General features: G+C 37.2%; 1 protein-coding gene across 2 annotated transcripts; it reads left to right on the forward strand.

Moving 5' to 3' along the window:
• The first annotated feature begins 5,756 nt into the window (after nt 1-5,756).
• On the forward strand, nt 5,757-22,887 carry LRRC72 (leucine rich repeat containing 72). 2 transcript variants are annotated; one of them, XM_087915269.1, is made up of 9 exons: nt 5,757-6,681; nt 9,559-9,632; nt 9,968-10,037; nt 11,450-11,531; nt 13,104-13,217; nt 15,485-15,574; nt 18,686-18,844; nt 19,673-19,700; nt 20,529-22,887. In XM_087915269.1, the coding sequence occupies exons 1-9, from the start codon at nt 6,568-6,570 to the stop codon at nt 20,692-20,694; spliced, it is 897 nt and encodes a 298-aa protein (XP_087771395.1). In that variant the 5' UTR covers nt 5,757-6,567; the 3' UTR covers nt 20,695-22,887. The 2 variants fall into 2 exon arrangements, with proteins under 2 accessions (XP_087771395.1, XP_087771394.1); XM_087915268.1 differs by lacking the exon at nt 18,686-18,844.
• The last annotated feature ends 1,057 nt before the right edge of the window (nt 22,888-23,944 follow it).

Consider the following 23,944-nt stretch of genomic DNA (forward strand, 5'->3'; position numbering starts at 1 on the left):
CTGAAGATCTTCATGCTTACTGGCAAGCAGAACTGTGTCATCAGCATATTTTACATTGTTGATCGGAACACCATTTAGTTTTATGCCAGCTTCATTGAAAATTGAGTCAGTGCAGTATTAAACAACAGTGGAGAAGGACAGAGCCCTGTCTGACCCCTCATAAATAAACATTATTCACAATCCTCACATTGTAAGATTAGGTGTACTTTCCTAGGATAATTTTCTATTAGGTCTTAAAATTGCTATGGAACTCAGTATTCCTGTATTTTCGTGACTATTGTAACCAGTTCCTGCCTTAATTGAGGGTTAGACTTGAGTTTGTTGAGATGTAGTGAATTTGCTGCAGATTAGGCTACTAAATGGATTGTACTTAGTTGATTTTTTGAATATTTCTAGGGTAAACAGTTACCTATTTTTATATTATTTCTTAGATATAAGGATTTTAAAATTATCTGTTTTATATTCCAAGAGAGATGCTATTCAGTTCCTAGCACCCTTACTTATCCAGTCATGTTAAATAGCATTACTCACTTTTCAAATGTTCATATCTGAATGGCAGGGACCAGTGAATGTTACCCATAGCTTCTAAATGGATACTGGATGAAGTCCTTTGCTTTTATAAACTTATTTATTCGACTGCTGGGACATAAACTTTTCCTACCATTCACAGTATGAATTCATGCAGGAAATCTTGAATCAATCTATCTATCTATCTATCTATCTATCTATCTATCTATCTATCTATCTATCTACACACACACACACACACACACACACACACACACTGCATATTGACCGCTATCACCTGGTTGGTCCTTGCATTGAACTTTCTATATATTTTCTAAGGGACATTGGTTTATTAATTTGTTTTTAAATGCACATGATACTCATTCCAATAATTCTAGACAATTTAGAGAATATATCCTAGAACAAGCAGATTTGAAATACCAGTTTTTACAGTTATGCACATATGAAGGAAACAAAGAGGATAATAGATGTTATCCCTCATGGTCCTATACATATGTACACATTTTGGTCTACATAATGTATCCTTAAATGTACTGCTTTAAATATAAAGTATTACTTGTCCCTTAAATAAACCAAATTGTTGATATCATTTCTTTTGAAAACAATATTTCAGATTATGATGAAGCAGTTTCATTTCAAGCATTATCTTCCTGAACTTGTTTGAAGACTGCCATCTAATGGTTAAGGCTGGAGACAAAATATTTTATTAGCTACAGATTATATCAGGGGTGTCAAACTCGATTTCATTGAAGGCCACATCAGGATTGTATTTTACCTCGGGGGCCAGAGTGGGAGTGGCCAGAGTGGGTGTGGTCAGCTCGACATCACTTGTGTTAGGGGTGCCTGTGGTGGCCCGAGCCCTCTGCCAGAGAAAACAGCCTCCTGAGCTCCATTTTCAGCTGCAATGGCCTTCTGTAAGTAACCCTCTGCCAATGAAAACAGAGCTCAAGAGGGCTGTGTGCAGCCCACCTGAGTTCTGTTTTTGCTGGCAGATGCACCGCAGGCTAGTCTTTCGCCATTTCCAGGGTGGCCCTGCGGGTCAGATCTAATCACCCCGCAGGCCGGATCTGGCCCCCGGGCCTTGAGTTTGACAGCCCTGGATTATATCCTGGATACCTTCCTAATTATTTTCAGCCTAACTTTTTGTTCATCAAAAATGTTTAATTCCTATGATTATAATAGATTTGAATGTTTAAGCAAAGGCAGCATATTTTATTATCTTTCTTGTAGAATTTTTGTTTCCAACAATATTTTATCAAAATGTCACAAAGGCTAAGAACAAAATACTTTGGATTTGGATGGATATATTTAACCAAGCTTTTTGTCTTTCCCAGAAAGTTATTCAGAGAAAATAACAATTTTATTTGGTTCAAATGAATAGAATGTGTAATAACTCTTTAAATTGAGCTGCTGACAGAGAAGCAATGTTTCATGCCATTTTGCAATCTTTAAGAAACTGGGTTCCATTATTATTATTATTTTGGGTGGAGGAAGTAAGATTACTACATTGCCTTAGGGTACTGAGATTCATGTAAATAATGTGAAAGTGGAAAATATAAATAACATCTCTCTTTATAAACCTACAGTGCCACCCATTTATTAGGGGCCAAATATCATTGTGTTTAAGTTCACACATGCTAAGTCAGAATCAAACAAACCATGTATGACCATATATATTCAAATTAAATTATACAAATTCTCATTTATATAATAGAATCTAAACTATGTTTGAATATTATTTAATAAAAAGTCAGGAAATAATTTTCCCTCAGATTAGAGCACACTAAAAAGAATATTTAATTCCTTCCACTCATGTAAACTTGATGAAAATTAATTTTCTCAAATGCTTTGATTGATTATCTATCATAAAATTGGTGCTGATTACTACCTCATAAATAAAATTTTCTCCAGAACAATATCTTCCCAACCTGGCTCGCCAGATTTTTCCCAAGATAGACTCTATGGACTTAAAAAAAAAAAACTAACAAATTTAAGGACTTTCAATAGAAATGGATGCTTTCAATAATTGTGACCCATTCATTTCCCCATTTTTTATTTTTTATCTTATTTATTTATTTTCATTTCACCTTGTTTTGATACAGAAATTCATTTATAATTCACCGTGTTTTACAACCTCCCCATTTGTACATCCATTTATTTGTCAATGATCTCGTAAGAACAAAATCTCATCTGCACACCTGGACTAAAATAAACCTGACTGTACTTTTCAAATTCTGTTCATGTTACCTCTTGAATTTTCCAATCAGAAGTTTGCCAAATACATTCTCAGGCACACCTAATACCTAAATCACCTCCAGTATTCACTTTAAGAAAATAAAATCAAGGAACAATAATTATATTCTTATAATTCCCAAACTGGGATGCAATTTACAAATGCACATACACATTAAACAAGTGCAATTTTTTTCCATAAGGAAACTGCAATATATTTTTATATTTCTTCACTTATCTTACTTTAGTCTTTCTATTTTTCAATACTCTCACATCATTCATTACTTTTATCAGTTTTTTCCTTCTGGGAAGGAATTCTACTCAATTCTACTCGTTGACATATCTCTATCATTTCCAAGCAAAACTTCCAGAATGGTCTGTCCAATATTCTCTCACTTTAGTTTCACCTCAATCATCTCTTTACTTTCATTTTAAAAATCATGATGCTACTGGTGGCCCATTTATCTCTTTTCACTTCCTTAACATTTCAATCAATACTGTTCTGCATTTTTCCCATTTTTTAATCTGAATTGTTGCTTGCTTTCCTTTTTTTTTTCTCAACGATCTCTTTCTCTTTGTAAACAATATAACATACCGTCATCCCCTTTTAATATTAAAATCATTCTCAGGTACATTTTTTCTCATCCCCGCATGCTTTTTCACTATAATTCTACTATACATTGTATTTAGTATTTAATATTAATATTTCATGTCATTAATACAATTAATATATCACATATTTCATATATATGCAACCTAAAAACAACTATCACCTGGTGAAAAAATGCAATGCAAATGCATTTCTTTAATTTGTTACTTTACTTTTTACACCATTTAAAATCTTAGTCACAGTCTTCCTTAGGTCATGATCATCACTAGAAAATCACAGTGACTTACATCACCAGTTATGGGGTAATATAAGACTTTTTCATAAGATAAAGAAGGTATAGAATACTTTACCAGTTTTAGACACATCTGTTCTTCATGCAGCATTCCCTCATAATAATAAGGACAAATGCAGTCAGTATAGAACTTTTTGGCCAGTATCTTACACGAGAAACTTAACTGCTTATCATATTCTATGCAAGCTAGGATCTGTTATCTAAATATTATATCATCATCAAGCTTTAGCTAATATCACATCAACTTGGTGATACATAAATGTATTGACAACAACCAGCCAAATCCAGGTAGCAAAAGTTGTGATTAATAATTTGAGATGTTTGAATCCAAAGGTGATAGGACAAGTAACTTTCCCTTTGGTTAGAAAATTCCTACCCTCTCTGTCAATCCTATAGTCAGAAAAAAAACTCCATGAAATCCTTATATCCATTTCTTTAAATTGACTAAGTAACATAATCTTAAAAATCTGATTAATGCCCCCCTTCCCTTTTTAATATTAATGTGAATTAGGGGACTTTCTATTTGAGAAATCACTGTCTGGATTTTAGCAGTGTTTCTCTTTTGCTTACTTTATTAATTAAACTTCCCTGTGTCCACCAAGGACATCCCATGTACTCTCTACAATTTTATGGTTATCTCTCATCCTTTCATGTATTATTGCAGGACTTATTGCTGTGTCATATTTTCCTTGTGTCATAATAGAGCTTTTCTCACTCACACTCAGTCTTCAAAAAATATTTCCTGGCAATATTTTATTTCCATTATATAGATTTCATTTTGTCTCCAAATGAGTTCCTTAGCTATTCCAGTATTGCAGCACTTTTCCCTTATTCTAACTCCCATCTAAGACCAACTTTTAAAGTTGTACAAGATATTAGGCTTTTCCATTCTTAACCTTGAAGGAAAATCAAATCTACATTACAACCAGTTTAATATTGCAGTTGTAAACATTATTGATGACATAGGGAAATGCCAAGATGTAAAATATACTTCCTCTAGAGTTGTATTGCCATAGCCTTAAGCAAACTATAGTCTTTAACATGTCAAAGGTAATGCTCATATTACTGAATCAGTATTTGTTTTTGATTATAAATAGCCAAACAGCCCAAAGGCAAACAAACAAGTTGACAATAATGTAATATATTAAAATTAAGTAATGATAGCAAAAGCAATACAACAATATAAATGGCACTGCTTTCCAACTCCCTCTTTAAGATAGCAAACTTTGCATAGTAAATTTGCCATTATGCATAAATTATATATTCATGATATTATTGCAGTGTAAAGAGAAAAAAAAGAACATATCTGGCCTCTCTCATAGCTAATGTCACAAGGAACATGGAAACACTAAGTCCAGTAATTTAATGTGAATGGGGCGTTTCAAAAGCAAACTTGCCACGTCACTTGGAGCTAAACAAATTGTTGTCCCAACTCAAATCATCCCCAAGATTGTCCCTAGAGTGTCCTAAATTGCCCATGTGATATTTTGTTCCAGTAGAAGAAAAGCATCACATTCAAATTGGAACAACTAAGTAGGGTATGATATGGAGGACATGTATGTCAAGAATAGTGAAGTGTCTTTTGCTGGGGCAAGTAGGATATGAGAATGAGCCCAAAATGTACATCCATTTATGTTCAGTGGGACTACTCTGTAATAGGTCTTTGAGACTGTTGTAGTCATAAGCATGCTTATGAGAAAACGAATCTCTCCACAGAAAATAACAAAAGTCAGTATCCTGCTAGTGCCTAATAATAATTGTTATTAAAAGGATATGCTTTTATGAACAACACTTCATCAAATTAACAGTGAATGTTCATTTGAACATGTGTAAATTGTGCATCTCAATAATTTTATGCATATATTATAAAAATCTCAGGCATTCATAGCAAATTCTTACCAGAAATGTATTAATAATGAATAATACAATTTCTACTTTCAAGTCACAAAATTCTTTGCCAGTTTACAGACAGACCTTTACTAACCTACAATCCAAAAGGCATTCTTTCCTCCCAGAAGATTTTTCCTGGTAAGGAAAAAAAAAGTGATTATAACAGAGTATAGATAAATGTTCCCCCCAAAATGGCAACTGGGACTTCATTAATATTCTACTTTATACATTGAATATAATTGCATTTGCATAATATATTGAAACATAAATTAGTAAAATTAATTTTATCCTACTGTGAACGGCAGATCCAACCTCAGTAAGGCATTTATGAAATCATCGCATGAGAAGGGGCCTTGCCAGCATTCAGTTCAACCCTCTGCTCAGTGCAATAATTCATATTAAAGCCTCCAGATAGATGGCTACAAGGAGATCAATAGCCTTCTGAGTGATTGTTAAACTATTGGTACTATTAGGAAATCTCCTGCAATGACAATTCTGAAAACCTGGGAAAACATCAGAGAATATGTAAGGTCAACCCATTCCAATTGTTGCATATATTTTTTTGTTCTACATGAACCACAGGTTCTGTAAAAATCAATGGTTTTATAAGCCAGACAGAAGCTCTCTCTCGGAGGAAAGATGCTCAAAAGACATCCTTGCATTGCTGGTGAATAGGAGGAGCCGTCTAGCTCTCCCTGATTTCGATATTAGATAATCGATTAGAGACGGTGGCGTTTGGGAATTTTCCCTCTGCGGCTGCACCAACACTGTCCTGATCTAAGCGCTGAATTCAGAGCGACCGTTTTCAGCGCGGTCCGTTTGTCCGTCGCCATAGCGACCGTTCCAGGCACGCGGCGCGTTTGGCCACTTGGCTCTTGTACGACCTGCGAGATGAGGACAGGAGCAACGTTACAAGCCGGAACAACGGGACGAGAACCCAGGGCTACCTAGGCACGTCTGGCCTAATCCTCTTTCACCGGGCTGGGAAGCGACGCGCCCCCTGTCCCAAACAAAAATGCCGAAAAGGTCGGTTGACGCCCGGCAGACTCCAAAAGCTTCTCAGTGTGGTCCAGGAGGGAGCAAAGAAAGGCTTCGTGTCAGTTTGGATGAGCACCAAATTGTTAATGAGGTGAGTGTCTTCATCATCCTGCTCCTTCTCGGTCAGTTTGGCAAGGGGTGTGTCTTTAAGCCCTTTTCTCCTAGGAAATCCTTTTTTCTCCTTTCCTAAAAAGCAAATAAACCTGTTTTCTAATTGGCGAGAGCATTCTAAGTCCATACATATGTCCTAGGTTTTGAGGAAGGGGATATGCCTCCCTTTTAGTCTAGGTTCATTTTTATTCCTGTATTGGCAATTGGCACATAATTTGGCTTCGGTTTAGATTATTATAAGAATTATGGTTTGTAAATCAAGGGGGATGACTTCCTGCAAGGTGCACACCCAGCCAATTGCAGTTTATTCAACAGTTATGATTACAAAAGATGCCTTTGAGTTCATTCAGTCTCCTTTGTGAAAGTGTGCTATCCATATTCAGCCTACTATGATGTTAGGCGGCAAATCAGGAAAAGCAGAATTAAGGTGACTCATGAACGCCAAGAGGTTGTATTTCTTTATCAAGGGGCCAATTTAGGGAGCAATAGGAAAAAGTGTTTGTTAAGGGGCTTTGGTTCTCAAAGCAGAACTTTAACTTGGGAAAAGGGGGTGGTCTTTCCATTCTCCTATAGCGGAAAGGATATAAAAAAATAGCAGCAGTAAGAATACTATTAATTATGAGTGATCCCAATACTGATGTGCTATAAAGATTGGAAATGTGGGTTAACTGTTGGAAAATGTGTAATAATTTTTTTAAAAAAGCAGCAGTAGAACCTAAATTTGTCCTGAAAAAAGCAGACCTTTTTCTTCAAAATATCTATGAATATTCTCAGTCATCCAGGTCAGTGGTCACCAACTGCTGGGCCATAGCCCACTGGTAGTCAATGAGAAAATTTTGGTGAGCTGCAGAGAAATGTCCCCCCAAAGCACTCCCCCAAAGCAATTAATCCAGGCTGCACCCTGGATTATGGCCCACCCACCCACTGGCTCCCAACCTTCAGCCGAGCACAAACCTGCAAAAAGCAGTGCAGCCCTTGCCGGCCAGGACAAGGTAATGGTGTTGTTGTAGCAAGAAGTGGCTGGTGGCACAGGTGGACTGAAGCGGCAATGGAGATGACCACTTGCATTTGCGCAGCATTCCCACACTTTCCAGTTTGCCTTTCCTGGCCTGGGCTCTTCCTCTATGGCTACGGGATGTAGGATGGCCCAGGGCAAGAAAAGTACTGGCTGCTGGTTGTGGGAAGGGGCGGAGTGGGCAAGTCTGGGCTCACCATCCTGTTCAGAGGTCCGGAATGGAGCATCGATGTCAGTTTTCTCGTCCCTGTTGGCGCTCTGCTGCTCCACCCCATGGCCCCAGCCATTGCTGCTCAGGGAAAGCACAGGAAAAGTGAGCAGAAACATAGCTCTCGCTGGGGCGAAAGAGCTCAGATCAAGGAAGGCACAGGCAAGAGAAGTTGGAAGCTGCCGCCTTTGAAAAGTGCTGCTTTCTCTTGTCTGTGCCTTTCAATCTCCACTCTTCCCCCCAGTGACAGTTGTTTCTGCTTGCTTTCTTTTCCTAGGGGGGCAGCAGAGACATCAGGGCTGCTGTCTGCCCCCACCCACCCCCAGCAAGCCAGGCCTGGAGAAACGCAAAGAATTGCGGGCAAGGGCTAGAGGAAGGTGTGTTGGAAATGCCAACACATGTTTCCAGCACATTCTTCTCTGTCCCGAAGTAGGATTGAGTGGTGGAAAGGGAGCAGGAGAAAGGGTAGGAGGGAAGGAGAAGCCCGGCTGGCTTTCCTTTAGTATGGGGTAGGGGAGAGACCAAATGCACATACCAAAAGAGCGCTGAGAAAGACAGATTCCTAATAAACAGCCTGTTTGTGCAGGCGAGAGCTCCAACTTTTCTGGGTTCGACACCCCCCCTTCGGCCTCCACACAAGGAAGGACCCTTCTCTGCTTGAAAACGGGGGGAGGAACTTGGAACTTAGCCTCGGGGAATCCTCTTCTTATGCGGAGGCTGAAGTGGGGTGTTGCCTGGTTATTAAGAGCCCATCTTCGTCGGCACTTCTAGCCCGGCTCTCCTTCCCACCCTCAACTCCAGGCAGCCACACTTGGCAAAGGAGAGAGAGGTTTCTTCTGATTTGGGGGAGATATGAGATAGCTCTGCTTTTCTTCTGTTTTTGAGGGGGGGCTAGTTCCTCCCCACCCAGAACTTCTCAGCCTTTAGGTACCATCTGGCTTCTTAAATCCTCCCTTTCCCCCGCCCCCAAAGGATGAGAGAGGCCTCTCCTTTCCCTTTGCTCTGCCCCACAGTTATGATTAAGCATCTACAATTTTGTTATAATTAAATAAGCATTTTATATAGGTAATAAAAATTAAATTTTTAGTATTAAATTTATATTTAATATAAAAAATAAAAAAATATATTAAATATATTATCTTTAAAAAAAAAATCATATTAGTGGTCCTCAGGATTTAAAAGTATGAGTCTGGTGGTCCCTGAGGTCGAAAAGGTTGGCAATCCAAGTCATGGTAATCCCAAAGGTTTTTTTGCAAGAGGCAACTAGACTTTCTTTGCTTTTCCTTGAAGATGTTTTGCTTCCCATCCAGAAGCTTCTTCAGCTCTGTAGAAGCAGATTCTTGGATGAGAAGCGAAACGTCTTCAATGAAAAACTAATAAAGTCTTACTCCCTCAAGCTGTTTCAGCTCTGTTACCTGCATGCTTTAACTATCAAGCTTGGAGCAAAAGACAATGGATTCTCAAAAAATGGTTGTTCTGAACAGCATGGCTATTTAACTACTTCTTCATATAATCAGATACTTACATTTATTATATTTATTATTTTTCACATTTGTGAATTGTCTGTGTCCCTTTGAGGAGGGACTCGATATAATTGATATACAATATTTTTTTCTGACACAATCTATTTTCAGATTTTAGAAAAGCAGCTAAAAATTTGTGGCTACAAGAATGATAAAGAAGTCACAGATCTATACCTTGGAGAAAAGTAAGTTATTTGCAGCTGTTACTATAAATAAGCTATGCCATATAAGATCAATAAATATTTCAATAGCAAATGGAATTTGTTGAAATCAAACTATGGTATCAGGTGGACTGTTTAGTCTTTATTTTATTGGACTAGTAGTTATTTTAACATGTTCTAAATACCAGAATTTAGAAAATGTACAAAGTCGATGTGATATAAAGAATAATAGATAAGAAATCATTCTGCTTCCTCACCTCCCCCCCCCCCCACCTTCTATGGAATGATCAATTGTTTTTAAGATTTTATAAGATTCTTATTTTTATAGTAAATACTAATGTTATGAATTTCTCTTTCAGTGGATTAAAAGATGTTCCTCAATTATCACGGTTCCGGAAATTAAGAAATTTGTGGCTAAACCACAATAAGGTATCGACTATAGGAACTTTCATAACCACAATTGATTCTTATATCTTATAAACCTTTTCAGATTATTCTTTCAAGGGGAGTACCATTGACTGTATTTAAAAATAAGCCAAAATTTCAGAATTATAATGAAAATTGTAAAAGTTATAGTGGCCTCTCTAAAATATAATTTTATGCATAGTGGACTATTATCATATTAAGCTAAATAAATATCCATATTTAAGAGTCTTCATAAAACTGTAATATTCCATAGAATCTAGATATGTATAAATTTCATGGAATATTTTCTGGGATATCGCAGCAATTTTCTGGGATATCAAAAAACGTTTCCAGTTTGCAGATTACTTTTTGGAAAATGTTCAGACTCTGCCACAATAGCAACAGAAAATACCAATCAAACCTTCTGGATTTTTCCAAAGGGGTCCAGTTCCAGAAATATAATTAACATCTCTAATCTCTCTTAATTCAGCAGACTGATTAGAATAAATTTCCCAAAATATCATCGCAGGTACTTACATGTATAGTATTCAGCTTTGTTCGGGTATTTTCCCACGTCATTGTAGTTGTGCTTTTAAAGTTTATAGCAACGTTTCGGCAGAATCTCATCTGCCATCATCAGGCTTCTGTATTGACTATCACAGCTGTTTCAGTTTTAAATTTGGGGCAGCCTACTGCTGTGCCAGAATGGTTTTTTCTTCATCCTGATTGGTTGGGAGACTTGATCTGTGTTTATTGGTCAAACAAAAAAAAATCTCCACACCACAAGCCAGACAAACACCTGGGCACAAACAGATACCCCCTGATACCTCCAGCTCAAACATACCTCAACCAGGCACCCAGATGAAACCTAGCTTCCTAACAAATATTAGCCGTCCATTTACTCGGAGCCAAGCTGCACTAAAGGCCTCCATTAAAGGAACACAATGTTGCCAGCCAATCAAGACACAAAAAGAGCAACAAAACAGACAGAAGATATTAAAAACACCAATCAAGCAGAACATAGCAAATTCCAAGACCAATAAACACAGACCAAGACTCCCAACCAATCAGGATGAAGAAAAAACCATTCTGGCACAGCAATAGGCTGCCCCAAATTTAAAACTGAAATGGCTGTGATAGTCTGACTCACAGACAGATACAATACAGAAGCCTGATGATGGCAGATGAGATTCTGCCGAAACGTTGCTACAACTTTAAAAGCACAACTACAATGATATGGGAAAATACCCGAAAAAATCTGAATACCATACATATATACATACATACATACATTCCTAGATTAAATTTATACACACACACACACACACATAAACACATACACATGCATGTGTGTTAAGGAAATTTTAAAAAGCCATTGCAAAAGTGACAACTCCTATACAAATGAAATAACTGCTGTTCTATTTTTTGTTGTTTAGCTTCAGTATATCACTTTCGTGAAGTATAACTGTTGCTTGACAGAATTATATCTTCATAATAATGATATCAGAAATATAACAGGTACTGTCTAAACATTTCATCTGATTTTAGAGTAAGAAATAAGTTTAATACATATGCAGCAGATGTAAGAATGCTCTCTTAAATATGTATTGGTCCTGAGTTACTATTCTTGCACCAGATAAGGACTTTTGCTTTTGTGTTTATTTTCTTTTGAAAATTGTATTGATTTTTATGTGACAATGGTTCTTTTTATCTAATTTTCCTTACCTGTAGTTTGAAATGCAATATGAATTTAACAATAGTTTTTACTTTAAAAATATTAATTGTAATTTTAAACTACTGTAATTCCAAAGTTTCTTTTAAAGGTAGAATATACATGTAAAATGAAGAAAATATTTTCATAGTATCCTCTCAGTAAACTCACCAGAGGTAGATGGAATATTAGTTTAACTCAACAATAAATCTTAAATCTGATTTTTTTCTTTCTTTAATTTGTACAAGATTAATTTAGTCATAGTTTAAGCCTTATGTTGACTTGGTTACATGATATTTGTACTTCCTGAGTTTAAGTGATGTTCTAAAGTAGGGAAGTCTCTTTAAGTGGATCTTTTTGCATACAATAGACTAGATTTTAAGTAATTTTATCACTTGTGTGAATGATGTAATTGCATCAACTATGTCACTTGCATTATGACATAATCACATAAATGTTATAAATGAACACAAGCACATAGTCTCAGATTTAATTGATACTGTTAATAATAATAGTTCCTAAAAAATAACATATCCTTCCCCTGGTTGGCCCATTGTAGTTTCATTATAATTTCTGTTAAATAGCAATAACACTAGCACTACACTTATAACCACTTCATAGTGCTTTGCAGACTTCTCTAAGTAATTTACAGACTCAGCATATTGTCCACAAACAATATGAGTCCTCATTTTATTCACCTTGGAAGGATGGAAGGCTGAGTCAACCTTGAGCCAGTCAGGATCGAACTCCTGGCAATGGACGGAATCAGCCTGCAATATTGTGCTCTAACCACTGTGCTACCACAGCTCTCAAAATAACTGTCTGCGATAATAGTTGACCGGCTGTTTTCCTAATTTCATTTGATGGTCATAGAGAGAACATGGTCTAGGCCAGTTTTCCCCACATGACCCCCGAGGGTTGATGGGATTATCCCAGGGGTAGATGAATGACTGGGAATAAAAAGTGGATCAGTAAATGGCTGGGAATCAGTAGGTAGTCGACAAATTATAGAAGGTCAATTGGGAGTCAATTAATTTTTTTTAGGTCTTTGTAGAATATCATAGTTCTTCATTCTGAAGGTGAGGTGGCTAGCAGTGAGAATGTTACTGAATATGATAGTCAGTCCCAAATGAATACACTATTTTCATGCAATAAATGTTTGGAAGTAGATGAGCAATCTGAAACTTCATAAAAAAGGTGATGGGTTTGAATATCCCTTACCCAGGCTATCAGGCTTTTCCCATCCAGCCAAATGCTTTCAATAATTTTATAAAGAAAGCATGAATGTTTTAACCGTTTTTTTTGCCTTTCTTGCAATAAAATAGGTATTAAAGTACAAATTGTTTCTATAGTGCCTTATATTTTGGTTATCATTTTAGGTGCTCTGAAAAATTTACACTCACTGCAGATCTTGCTGCTTCACAACAATCAGCTAAAAAAATTGGATATGACTGTTAAAGAACTACAAGGACTGCGAACCTTACATACCTTAAGTAATAATGTGTGCGTGTGTTACATAGAATAACAGTACCGATATAAATACATTTATTTCATAGAAGCAGCTTTGGGGAAGGAATGCTGATATTATACTCCATTTTTTAAAAAAATAGGTTATTTTGTTAAGAAACATTTTTTGTAATTCAGCACACCTGTGTATTTTTAATTGATGTGTGTGTGTGTGTGTGTGTGTGTGTGTGTTCTTTTACTGTATTGGACAGAACAAGGGACATATGAAAACGCCTGAGTCTGAAACTTCATATTAAGATAAACAAGACAGTACTGGCGCCACTAAATTCTGCTGTATGAAATTGCCTGCAGGGAAGTAGGATTATAAACTGTTAACCTTGAAAGTGAGTGTGTAGGCAAGCTTTCTTCCTCCCACCCACCCCAAGGAATGCACTCATGTATCCTGCTAGGCTTTCAGAATTCTAAGAACTTATTCCTTGGTATCGTAATTATTGGAGTTGTTTAATAACATCCAAATCATTACTAGCATACTGAACATCTCATAGGAACAAATCTGAACCATACTAAATTTGAAAAGAAGATGATTAATGATAGTCAGATTATCCCAGCTAATATGGAAGACATAGCCACCATATTTTGAAAACACCAGCTATTGAAAAGGGAGAAAGTTTATGATGGGTATGGGCATTTCCAAAACAATTATGTTGAGATTGGTTTGTTAGAAGAACAAACACTTTTCTTAGATATGAATATGTATTTAAGATAATTTAAGTAGATTAGTAAGAGCAGTTCATTATAGTGGTAAAAGGCACCAGCCTAGAAACCAGAGAACTGAAAACTTCTACTGTTGCAGGTTACCAACTAGATGACTTTGGGCCAGTTGCTTTCCCAGCCCTAAAAAGGTGGCAATGGCAACTTGCTTCTAAAAGTCATACCAAGAAAGCTATATAAATTCAGTCAATTGCCAGGAGACAAGACTGACTTGATGAAACCAATACTATAAAAGGTCATGCCATCTATTTTCTGAAAAACTCAAGAGTACTACACAATATTAAAGGCATTATTTATAGTTCTTTCAAATTGACAGTTCAGTAAACCAATGTTATTTTCTCCAATTATTATAGACAAGGAACTATTTTTATTTTGCAAAAAGATATTAATTAGTTCAGCAAAATTACTCATTTATTACATTAAATCTTAATATATTTATGTATAATATTATTTTTAAATTTTCTTCCTGTTGAAAGGCACAAAAGATTACATACAACAATAACATAATTGTTATTCTACAAATAATTGAAATGAAAATCCATACTATGATAGCAAAAATGTTTTGGTTAATATGGACATTATTTCTAAGTAAATTACAAAAATAGTGTATAAGTAGATACTCTTTCCACTGCTGCCATCTAGTGGTTCATTAGGTGTACTTAATTAGATTTCCTTTTTATGAAAGAGAAAAACTTTTCTAAAACGAACACTTTTTAGAACTTCTTGAGAAAAGCCTCATTATCCATTTTATAGATATTCATATTTTTCAGATGTACTAAATCAAAATACTTTCCCAAAGTAATGTATCTTCAAATCCTAGAATTTTAATGTAATTTGTAGTTTATTGTAGAGCGTTAGGAGATCACCCTGATGGAAATAGCCAAAAACTGTTTTATAAACAAAGAGATCTAAACCATAACTTAATTCTTGGGAAACAAAATTGTATTTAGAAGACATAAGTTTAGCTCCTGCCCAATACACTACAATATAAAAGGAAAGTGTTAATACATAATCAGGATATCAAAATTATGTTGTTATAGCCTATTTCAATATGCAGTATATAAGTTTTTTGAACTTGTGTACTTCATTAACCTTGCAAGCCTGGATATAATATCGAATACATGTTATTTTACTGAAATCCAATGATGATCTTGGTAAGTCACCTAGGAAAGAGTCAGTTCTGTTGCAGCTGTAGTTTCTCTCTGCTTGAAATGCATTAGCAAGTCTGTTTGCAAAGGGGAAAAAAAGAAATGACACATTATGTGGAACATGGGGATTACTTCCTTGCTTGAATAGTACGTTTTGTTAATCATAAGGTACATAAGAATTCAAAAGATAACAACACAAAGTATGTCAAAAGGCAAGGGTGGCCTTTCACATTGCGTTTCACAATGGGTCAGAAGATTCAGGAAGGATACACTTTCTGAATTCAAAATGACATTTTATGCTTGCACTGTGGAAATTAGCATGAGATTGTTATATTTGTGCTCAGTAATTTTCTTCTATATTTCAACCTTTGCAGACCTGTTTAACAATCCTCTGTCACATGAGTGCAGATACCGCCTATATGTAATATATCATATTCCCTCAGTAACTTTGCTCGACAGAAAAGGTAGAATTCTCTTTTTTTCAAGAGAAATGTTTTGCAAAAGATAAAAAGTATTATTTTTATGGTTAAAGTAATTGTGTAAGGTTTAATATGCAGGGATCTTATGTTTTGTTTATGGATTTAGTATTGGATTGTTGATGGATCAGTATGAGTTTTACTTTGATCTTTTTGGTATATTGTGTTTTAAATATTTTGCTACCCACAGTTCTTTCTAACAGAGGGTTGTTTATGTAGATTTGATAAATAAATAAGAATATAATCAGTACTCTGTTGTATCAACCTTTTGGGCCATCTAGTTTAGCCATCTTTTCTCACAGTGCCCAGCCAACAGCAGCAGGAAGCCCACTAGTCTTCCAGCAGATGGCCTTCAGATTGCATATAGTCCTTGACTTGGAGTTGGGATCAGAATTTTCATTCCTAAATGATGCAGTTGTAACGAACTATCATATTACATAACATAAGCAATCCGCGCAGTCCTGGGTGCTAGGTGAAGTGTGTTCTTGCCAGGTTCCCATAACCAAAATCACAAACTATCAGGCAGGTAAGTGACTGTTGCTGGTGGAGGAGGTAGCAAGGGTGCTTTCAGGATTCTAGCAATTTCCCTAATTAAATCATGATTCTCCAGCCAAACTTCAAAAAATGTCAAAGGATTTATTAGAGGTGACATACTGACATTACCCTGTATGAAGCCAACTCTGGCATACATAATTTATAGTCACCTGTGACCCTGTTTTCCCCCTCCCTCCTGTGTGTCTCATAAACCAGATTCTCCAATTAAGCACGTTCATGGGCTGAGTGTCATCAATCACGTTCTCCAATTGAATATATTCACGGGAAAATCTCTGATAGTTTAGTTACAATTTTTTAAAGATAAGTGTTGGAACGTACTTTCGATTTCAAACTGCTGCACTGCTCTTCCAGATTTCCAGTCCCCCCTTTTTATGACAACTGCTAAAAACAGGCATAAGAATGTTCTATGAGTTGACATTCGGCTCCTCTCACTTTTTGAAGGTGACCTCTATGAAGCAAAAACCAATTGAGTGCAGATGTAGTATTTAGGGTTGCGAACCCCGCCTCGACTTGGTTGGATTTTTTGCATGGAATTTTGCTATAAGGTGATCGGCCTGGATGTTCCTACTCTTTACCCAAGATGCCTCTGATAATGGGTAGCCCTTCCATTTGATTAAGTATTGGAGTTGTCTCCTGTGCCACCTTGAATCGAGCATTCGCTGCACCGCATAATAAGTTTAGCTTCTTATGACTACGGGGTCTGGGGGCTCATGAGGTTGGGGCCTCAGGGTTGATCTGACCACAAGTTTTAAGAGGCCATTATGGAATACCGGGTGTATCTTCCCTAGCAATCGGGGCAATTTCAACTGCACCATGACTGGGTTGATAATCTTTACTAAGGGGAATAGTCCCATAAACTTTAGCCTCGGTTTCTTACTAGAGAGTTTTAGCTTCAGATATTCTGTGGAGAGGTACACCTCCCCCACCTGGAATGACCATTGCGGGGCTCGGTGTTTGTTTGCCTGTTTTTTTATAGGTCTTTTGTAATATTCTCCCAAGTTGCTTTCAACATTGATATTCACTCGATCAGGCTGACTGATGAGGGGGATCCCTTGGATACTCAGGTATTGGGGTGTAATGGTGTACATTTTGGGGTTTGGGAGTTTTGCCCCGAGGATGATTTCTATGGTGCACTGTCTCATGGTGGGGAGGTAGGATGTTGCACTTAGTCTCACTGAATACCTCTGAAAGGTCCTGATATTCTCTTGGGTTCTGTCCTGTCCGGCTCTGAGGTTTTGTCAGAGGTGGCTGCCAGTTGTTCTGGTGAGCCCTCTGGGAGGGTTCCCTGCACAGGTGGTGCTTATATTTGATGGTGAGGAGGGGGTTGGGGTCCCTTTGATATCCTCTGTCTGCAGCTGCCTCCCTGCCACCAGATGGTTGGGCCCCACTTGTCTAGCCAGGAGAGTCCTAGTATGACTGCATCTGTTATTTTTGCAGCCACTATGAAGCAAATTGTTTCCCAGTGATCCACCCAATAGGCCCCTCCCACGCATGCCCCTTTTTGCTTCCTGGGCCTCAGGGAAGCCTCCTGGCAAAGCAGTAAGACAGCAAGGGGCATCCCGGCACAGCTGATCATTGGATCAGCTGATCAGTAGGAAATAAATAAATAAATACCAGTTTGCCCGAACTGGGAACTGTTTTTTACTACTGGTTCGGCCAAACGGTAGTATTTTTTACTACCAGTTCACCCAAACCTGGCCGAACCAGTAGAATACCACCGCTGATTCTAGGATCACATGAATGTCAGGGAGAGTGCACTAGACAACTAGTAACCATCCCTGATGGTTTCACATTTTAATTTCTGAGGAAGCCAGTAGAGAAGATTGGAAATGGCAATCAAATTATTGCAGAATGCTGCAACTCATCATAACTGTAAATCAGTTGCCAAGAACCCAGATTGCAAACAAATGATCAAGAGAGTAATGTGATGACCGATACTCCAAGGATCTTCAGGATTTTTGTAACTTTGAACAGTCACTGAACAAATGGCTGTGGGTTGTAAACGACATGTAGCCATCAAGCCTAACAGCCATTCATCCCCATGATTTCTATGAATTAGTCTAACCCTTTTTTGCAGCCAATCAAGCTGACAACCATCTTCACATCCCATTGTAGTAAATTCTGAAGTTTAATTATGTATTATGTAAAAATGATTCTTTTTGTTTATCCTGATTTTTCCAATGTTGAATTTCATTGATTGACAGCTGGCTGTAGTATTTTGAAAAGGGAAACTAGTTACTATTCCTATCCACTTTATTCAGATCACAAATTTCAAAATTTTTATGGAATAACAACCCCCCCCCCATTTAACAATAATACACTATGGAAGCAAGGTTTCAAAATGCCTCTGAAACGGCAATTGGCACTGAATTTTTCAGTGAATATTCTAAAGGAAGAATAGAAAGACATAAAGGAATCTCGAACATTTTGTGGAATGTAACAAGTCTCTTAAAAATAAATAACAAGCCAAAGAAACTTGAGCATTTAATGAAAAGTACTAAGATATTTTAATGCTCTAACAAAACTTTAATTTATATTTCCCAGAAATAACTAGAAAAGAAAGAGAATCAGCTCTGCATATCTACAATCATGAGAAGACTGTTGTCCTTCAGTCCATAGGATTTGGGAAAAGAGTAGATATACCTTTGTTGCCAAAGGCAGCATTCAGGCTGACATCCACAAAAGTGTTGCACTTGCCTCCAGGTATTTCAATAATAATTTACTAAAGTAGCATATATTTTGCGCTATTGTTGGAGGCACCACAGTGATTATAGGTTGAAAGGATTAGCAGGTGACATCATTGTTGCCTGGAGTACACCCAGTTGGGGGTTCTTTAATATCCGGCAGGAGCAAAGAACAGGAGCTCACTTAGGCCCCATCACAGCACTCGTGCTTGTCAATGCAGTGTTTTAATCACATAAGCCACCATGCTTCTTAATAACATAGATTACCAATCAACATTCTTTCCTTAACATGCTTAGTAATTTTCAATATTATCTAAATGTTTATAATTATCCCTCAATTTCAAAAGATCTTTATTTGTAATTATATTGTACATATTAATAAAAATTCTTGTAAATCATAGTATTAAAACATTTGCTCTATTTTTGGCTTTTCTGGTTCAAAAATTAAACCATTGGACGTTTGGATCTTTAATAAATTTTAAAAAATAATTTAAAAAATTGTTTATTGTATGCATATATTGCATGAATATGAAGCATATTAAAATTAATTGTTTTGCTTCTAGACGTGTTATATAGAATTTAATCTGAAGAGGAAAAAAGTAATCTTTCTTATTTAAGATGTATATATTATAAATTTGTAAAGATTTACAAATTATAAGGGACTATTTTTAACCATTCAAAATTAAAATTCAATACATTTTATTGAATAAATATTTTAGAAATAATTGATAATTTTATACATCTACTTTTTAAAATGAATGTAATTTAAATTGATTAGTTGTTTAATAATATATATCAATTGACAAAAGGAATATACAACATTCAATGTTTTTAATAATTATTCTAGGTTGCGAGTTTGGAAATCATTTAATTAAGTAAGTAGTTCAAACAATTTCTCCATATTTTAAAATTATATTGTAAATATAAAAGTTTTATACAAGTAAAAAGACAAATCAAGACATAGCTCCTTAAACTGAACAGATAATTGTGCTTGTATAAATATGAATGTACATTTTATAAACTTCCTGAAGATATGCATTAGAGATTTAAGTAGCAATATTAAGCATTAGAGTTTTAAATATCAATATCACTAGATACAAATAGGACATATCAGTAGATTCACCCATCTTGAATTTTAAATGATTTGCAAAAGAACATTCAATGGAAGGTATAATTGGTATGAATATATTGTACTGTTTGACTTGCATATCATCAATATTTTCCTCTTTAATTTGCATACCATTTGCATAATTACTTGGTACAAAATATACTGAGAACCAGTTTGGTCTAGTGATTAAAGCAGTAACTAGAAATGGAGAAACCTGAGTTCTCACTCTCCCTAGATCAAGGACAAAAGCAATGGAAAAACCACTTCTAAAAATGTTGCCAAGGAAAGTTGTCCAGGCATTGGCTCAAAGTCAAAAAGAAACACTGATGAAACATAATTATTTTGGGCAAAGCAGAATTCAGTTTTGGGCTTGGAGCAATTCTTGAGATTTGAGCAGAATTTGATTGTGAGTTTGGAGCATTTTTTGAGATTACAGAGGAAAAATTTAAGGGGAGCCTTAATTTAAAAATGGTAGTACATTTTTGTGATTATTTTAAGAATATGCTTAAATTCTAGGCAAAAGCCTATTTAACCATTGGTTGTATAAGAATATTGTCATTTATTAACTTTTGGGGGGTGGGGTTTATTCTTAAAGAATCCCATTTGCAAATCCAGAAGATGCTGTCTTTGTGCGGGCAATGAAGCGTGGCATGATGGAATTTTCAACTGTGGATTGGGGGAAAATAGCCACCAGTGAAGAAAAACGCCTTGGCAGCAATCCAGAGAAAAGGCCAGAAAAACTGACCATTAGATTCAGATAAGAGCCTGCTTCTTACAGAAGACTCCTTTAAGAGCTTCTTTTGCATTGCATTCCTATTACATTCCAAGTATCAATTGAAGATATTTTAAGAGGAAAAATATTGTTTTGTTGTTTTAATACCGAATGTAGATCATTTTTTAAAATAAGTGTGATTCAAGAATTCAGTGGCCAGGGCAATAATGTTACATTCCTGAAATAAATCAGTCTTGGAATTTCAAAGTATTTTTGAAAAGGATTAGAATATTTTGAAGGAATAGAGGTTTCAATACCAATTTTTGCCATCCAACAATAGGACCTAAGGAATATATTACAATTATATTGCTTGAAACATCTTCAAAGATATGAGATCACTATTGAAAAGACTTAGTCCTTATTGCCTTCTATGTTAAGAAATACTGTGAACATGTAGGAGAAATGGTCTGCATAAGATTAATTATTTCACCCCATAAGGCTTCATCATAGTATTTAAAATAAGTGTTAATATCTTTATTTATAAGAGTGTTGAAGTGAATTTAAATATAGTGTTCAAATTTCAATTGCATTCATAAGTTGTAAACAATGCAATAAGCTAAAAAATTATCTGCATTAATTTTTGAAAAGTCTGGTATGTATGGCTCAATGAACATTACTGAACTCCAGGGCCAGCTATCCCAGCTAATATATCCACCAGTGAGCAACTTCTGGATGGCCCTAAATATTTGCCATAAATTAGTCACAGCTAGCCAACCTAACCAATATCACATTGTTTTCTTTGTAACAAAGACTAAGTAAATTCTATTTAACAGATAGTTGAAGGCTGAACTATGATTTTCTGTTACAATCATTTTAGATGCAGTCTATATCATAGATACTTTTGCTAATTTAAAATGACATCTATTAGGTATTCCAATTGAGTAGCAAGTAAGCAGTCTGACAAATTCTAATAGACTGGTATTCTTTAGATGAAAAAATTCTGCTGTTACAATGTTAACTTTTGGAAGCAAATATTCAGTCTGACAAAGTTTTGTATGGATTATAAAAAATTTGGGAACCAGTCAGAATACTGAACTGTTTAAGGGACTGCTTTACTTATTCTGTAAAAATAGCTAGTCTGGAACAATTCAACTTGTCTTGATTTTGGATTTGTTATAAAATATTTCTGTTTTGTGTACATTGCTAGTACAGACTTCCCAAGTTCAATATTTTGCATTTCAGACACAAATGAGAGATATAATATTATTTGCTAGTTTGGAAAAATGCTGCAAATTAATATAGATAATAAAAGTAGATGCAACAATGTTTTGAGTTTTCTAATTTTTTCCCATAAGGGAATTTTAAAGTTGTCTTCCTGATTTATTCTTAAAAATGTATAGGAAATGGGGAGAAAGTATTGTTAACAAGATTTTCTTATGGTTTGTAAAGATAGTTCTTAAAGCTACAAGTTACTTAACAGCTGTTGGACGTTACAACAATCCCCAAAACTTACACATGACCCTGCTTCAAAGTTATAGCTGCTGTAGTGCCTCGTCTCATTTCCTCCTTTCCCCCCACTGTCACCGCACCACTTGCATCTGCTCTTTACATGCCTGTCATCCAGAGGTGGGATTCAGCCGGTTCGGACTGGTTCAGTCAAATCAGTTGTTAAGATTTTGCACAGTTCAAAGAACCGGCTAATTGCACCACTGGCTCCCACCCCTCCCAGTCATTCTTTATCTCACTCCGCCTGCCTAGAGTCATGCCAGATGCATAGCTGCTCCTGTTTGGTTCCCTCGCTTGCCTTGACTATGTGGCCCAGCTGATCTCTGCCTAGTGAGTCTTCCTTCACTTCTCGCCCAGCTGCCTCCCATGCAGTCACCATGGCCCAGCCTGCATGCCTGCCTTTCCACATGGTCCCTGCGGGCCAGCCTGCCTGCCTGCCTGCCTTCTTTGCGGGGAAGGGAAGTGGCTGGGCTGCTGCTGCTTTTCATTGGGGTGCAATGGAGCTCCTCTTGCCGTCTATTCTCCTTCTATTGCTGGGCATGGCAGGGCTTCCTGCCCGTCACTTAGCCACCTACCTCCTTCTTTGATGCAATTTGATCAGAGCTCCTCTGGAACAGTAAGGCTGGCCGTAGAATCAGAATTGGCTGGGTGTAGGAACCAATACCGTCTGTGGTCCTGGTGTGCTACTCGCTTATGTGGGCCAGCCTTACTGTTTGAAGGATGAATGAAACCTTCAACTGAGAAAGCACTGCAGGGCCAGGCCCTTCACACCCGCATCACACCTGCTGGAGTTCACTGGATCGAGGCAGGAATGAGACCCTGTGCTGCGGAGGCTGTTGCTGCTTGGTTGGGAGGACGATGATGAAGAGAAAAACAGCAAGGCTTTGCGCTGGCTGGCCAATCCAGCAGCAGATCTGGCAGTGCTGGCTGGCTGATTGGAGAAATCATTGCATCCACCAGCAGCTTAAATGCCCTGACTGAAGCTGGAGTTCACTGTGCCAGGGGAAAAATGAGAGGCCCTGCTGTCCCGCAGAGCCTGCCACTGCTTTAGTGAGAAAAAAGCTGCTCAGGTGGCTCCTGCCCCTCCCCCGCCAGCACTTGAATGCCCTGATTAAAGCAGTGATTGCACACTCTCTCATACAGAGAATTTGGAGCCCCCCTCATCTCTCCCTCTGTCTCATTGCAGTGGCAGTTGCAGCGCTTCAAGTGTCTGGCTGCAGAATGCTCAGGTAAGCCGGTGCAGGGCATGGGGGGGGCACCTCTGCACCCACCTTGCTTCGTACTCCACCCACTGCCTCGCTTTGTGGTGATTGCACCATGTGTTGCTCAGCATCTTGCTAGATTATGATAGTGAGCAAGAAGTGGCGGAGAATAAAGCAAGGTGGGAGTGAGTGGATGGAAGGCAAAGCAAGGCAGGGGGTGTGGAGTTGCCCCACCCCAGCTTACCTGAGGTCCCTTCAGCCAGGCCGAACCCTCCCCCTCCCCCCACCGCCACCCAGGGCCGCCACATACTTTCACTATACCTTTCCAGTTCCTTTCGCTGCTGCCATATGCAGAGCTATTAGTCTGTGGGACTAGTTAAAAATATAGTTCAGACCTTCCAACTTCTCACCCCCCCAAAATCTCTTGAGGTTGGAAGGCCTGAACTATTTTTTACCGTACTTCAGTTGCTCTGTAGGTGGTGAGAGAACTGTGCCTGTGCACGTGTGCACGCCGGGATGGCATAGGCTGGGCCAAAGTGATATAGGTGGACCTTTAGTTTCCAGAATGGCAACGCAGGCCAGATTTGGCCT

This window comes from Pseudonaja textilis, chromosome Z, assembly GCF_049901715.1.
Source record: "Pseudonaja textilis isolate UNSWEBS1 chromosome Z, rPseTex1.2, whole genome shotgun sequence".
Classification (NCBI taxonomy): Eukaryota; Metazoa; Chordata; class Lepidosauria; order Squamata; family Elapidae; genus Pseudonaja; species Pseudonaja textilis.

Coding starts and splice junctions, on each gene's coding strand:
- LRRC72 (XM_087915269.1), top strand. CDS start 6,568: ATGCCGAAAAGGTCGGTTGACGCCCGGCAGACTCCAAAAGCTTCTCAG. Junction 11,532..13,103: donor TGATATCAGAAATATAACAG/GTACTGTCTAAA, acceptor TTATCATTTTAG/GTGCTCTGAAAAATTTACAC. Junction 19,701..20,528: donor TTTGGAAATCATTTAATTAA/GTAAGTAGTTCA, acceptor TTATTCTTAAAG/AATCCCATTTGCAAATCCAG.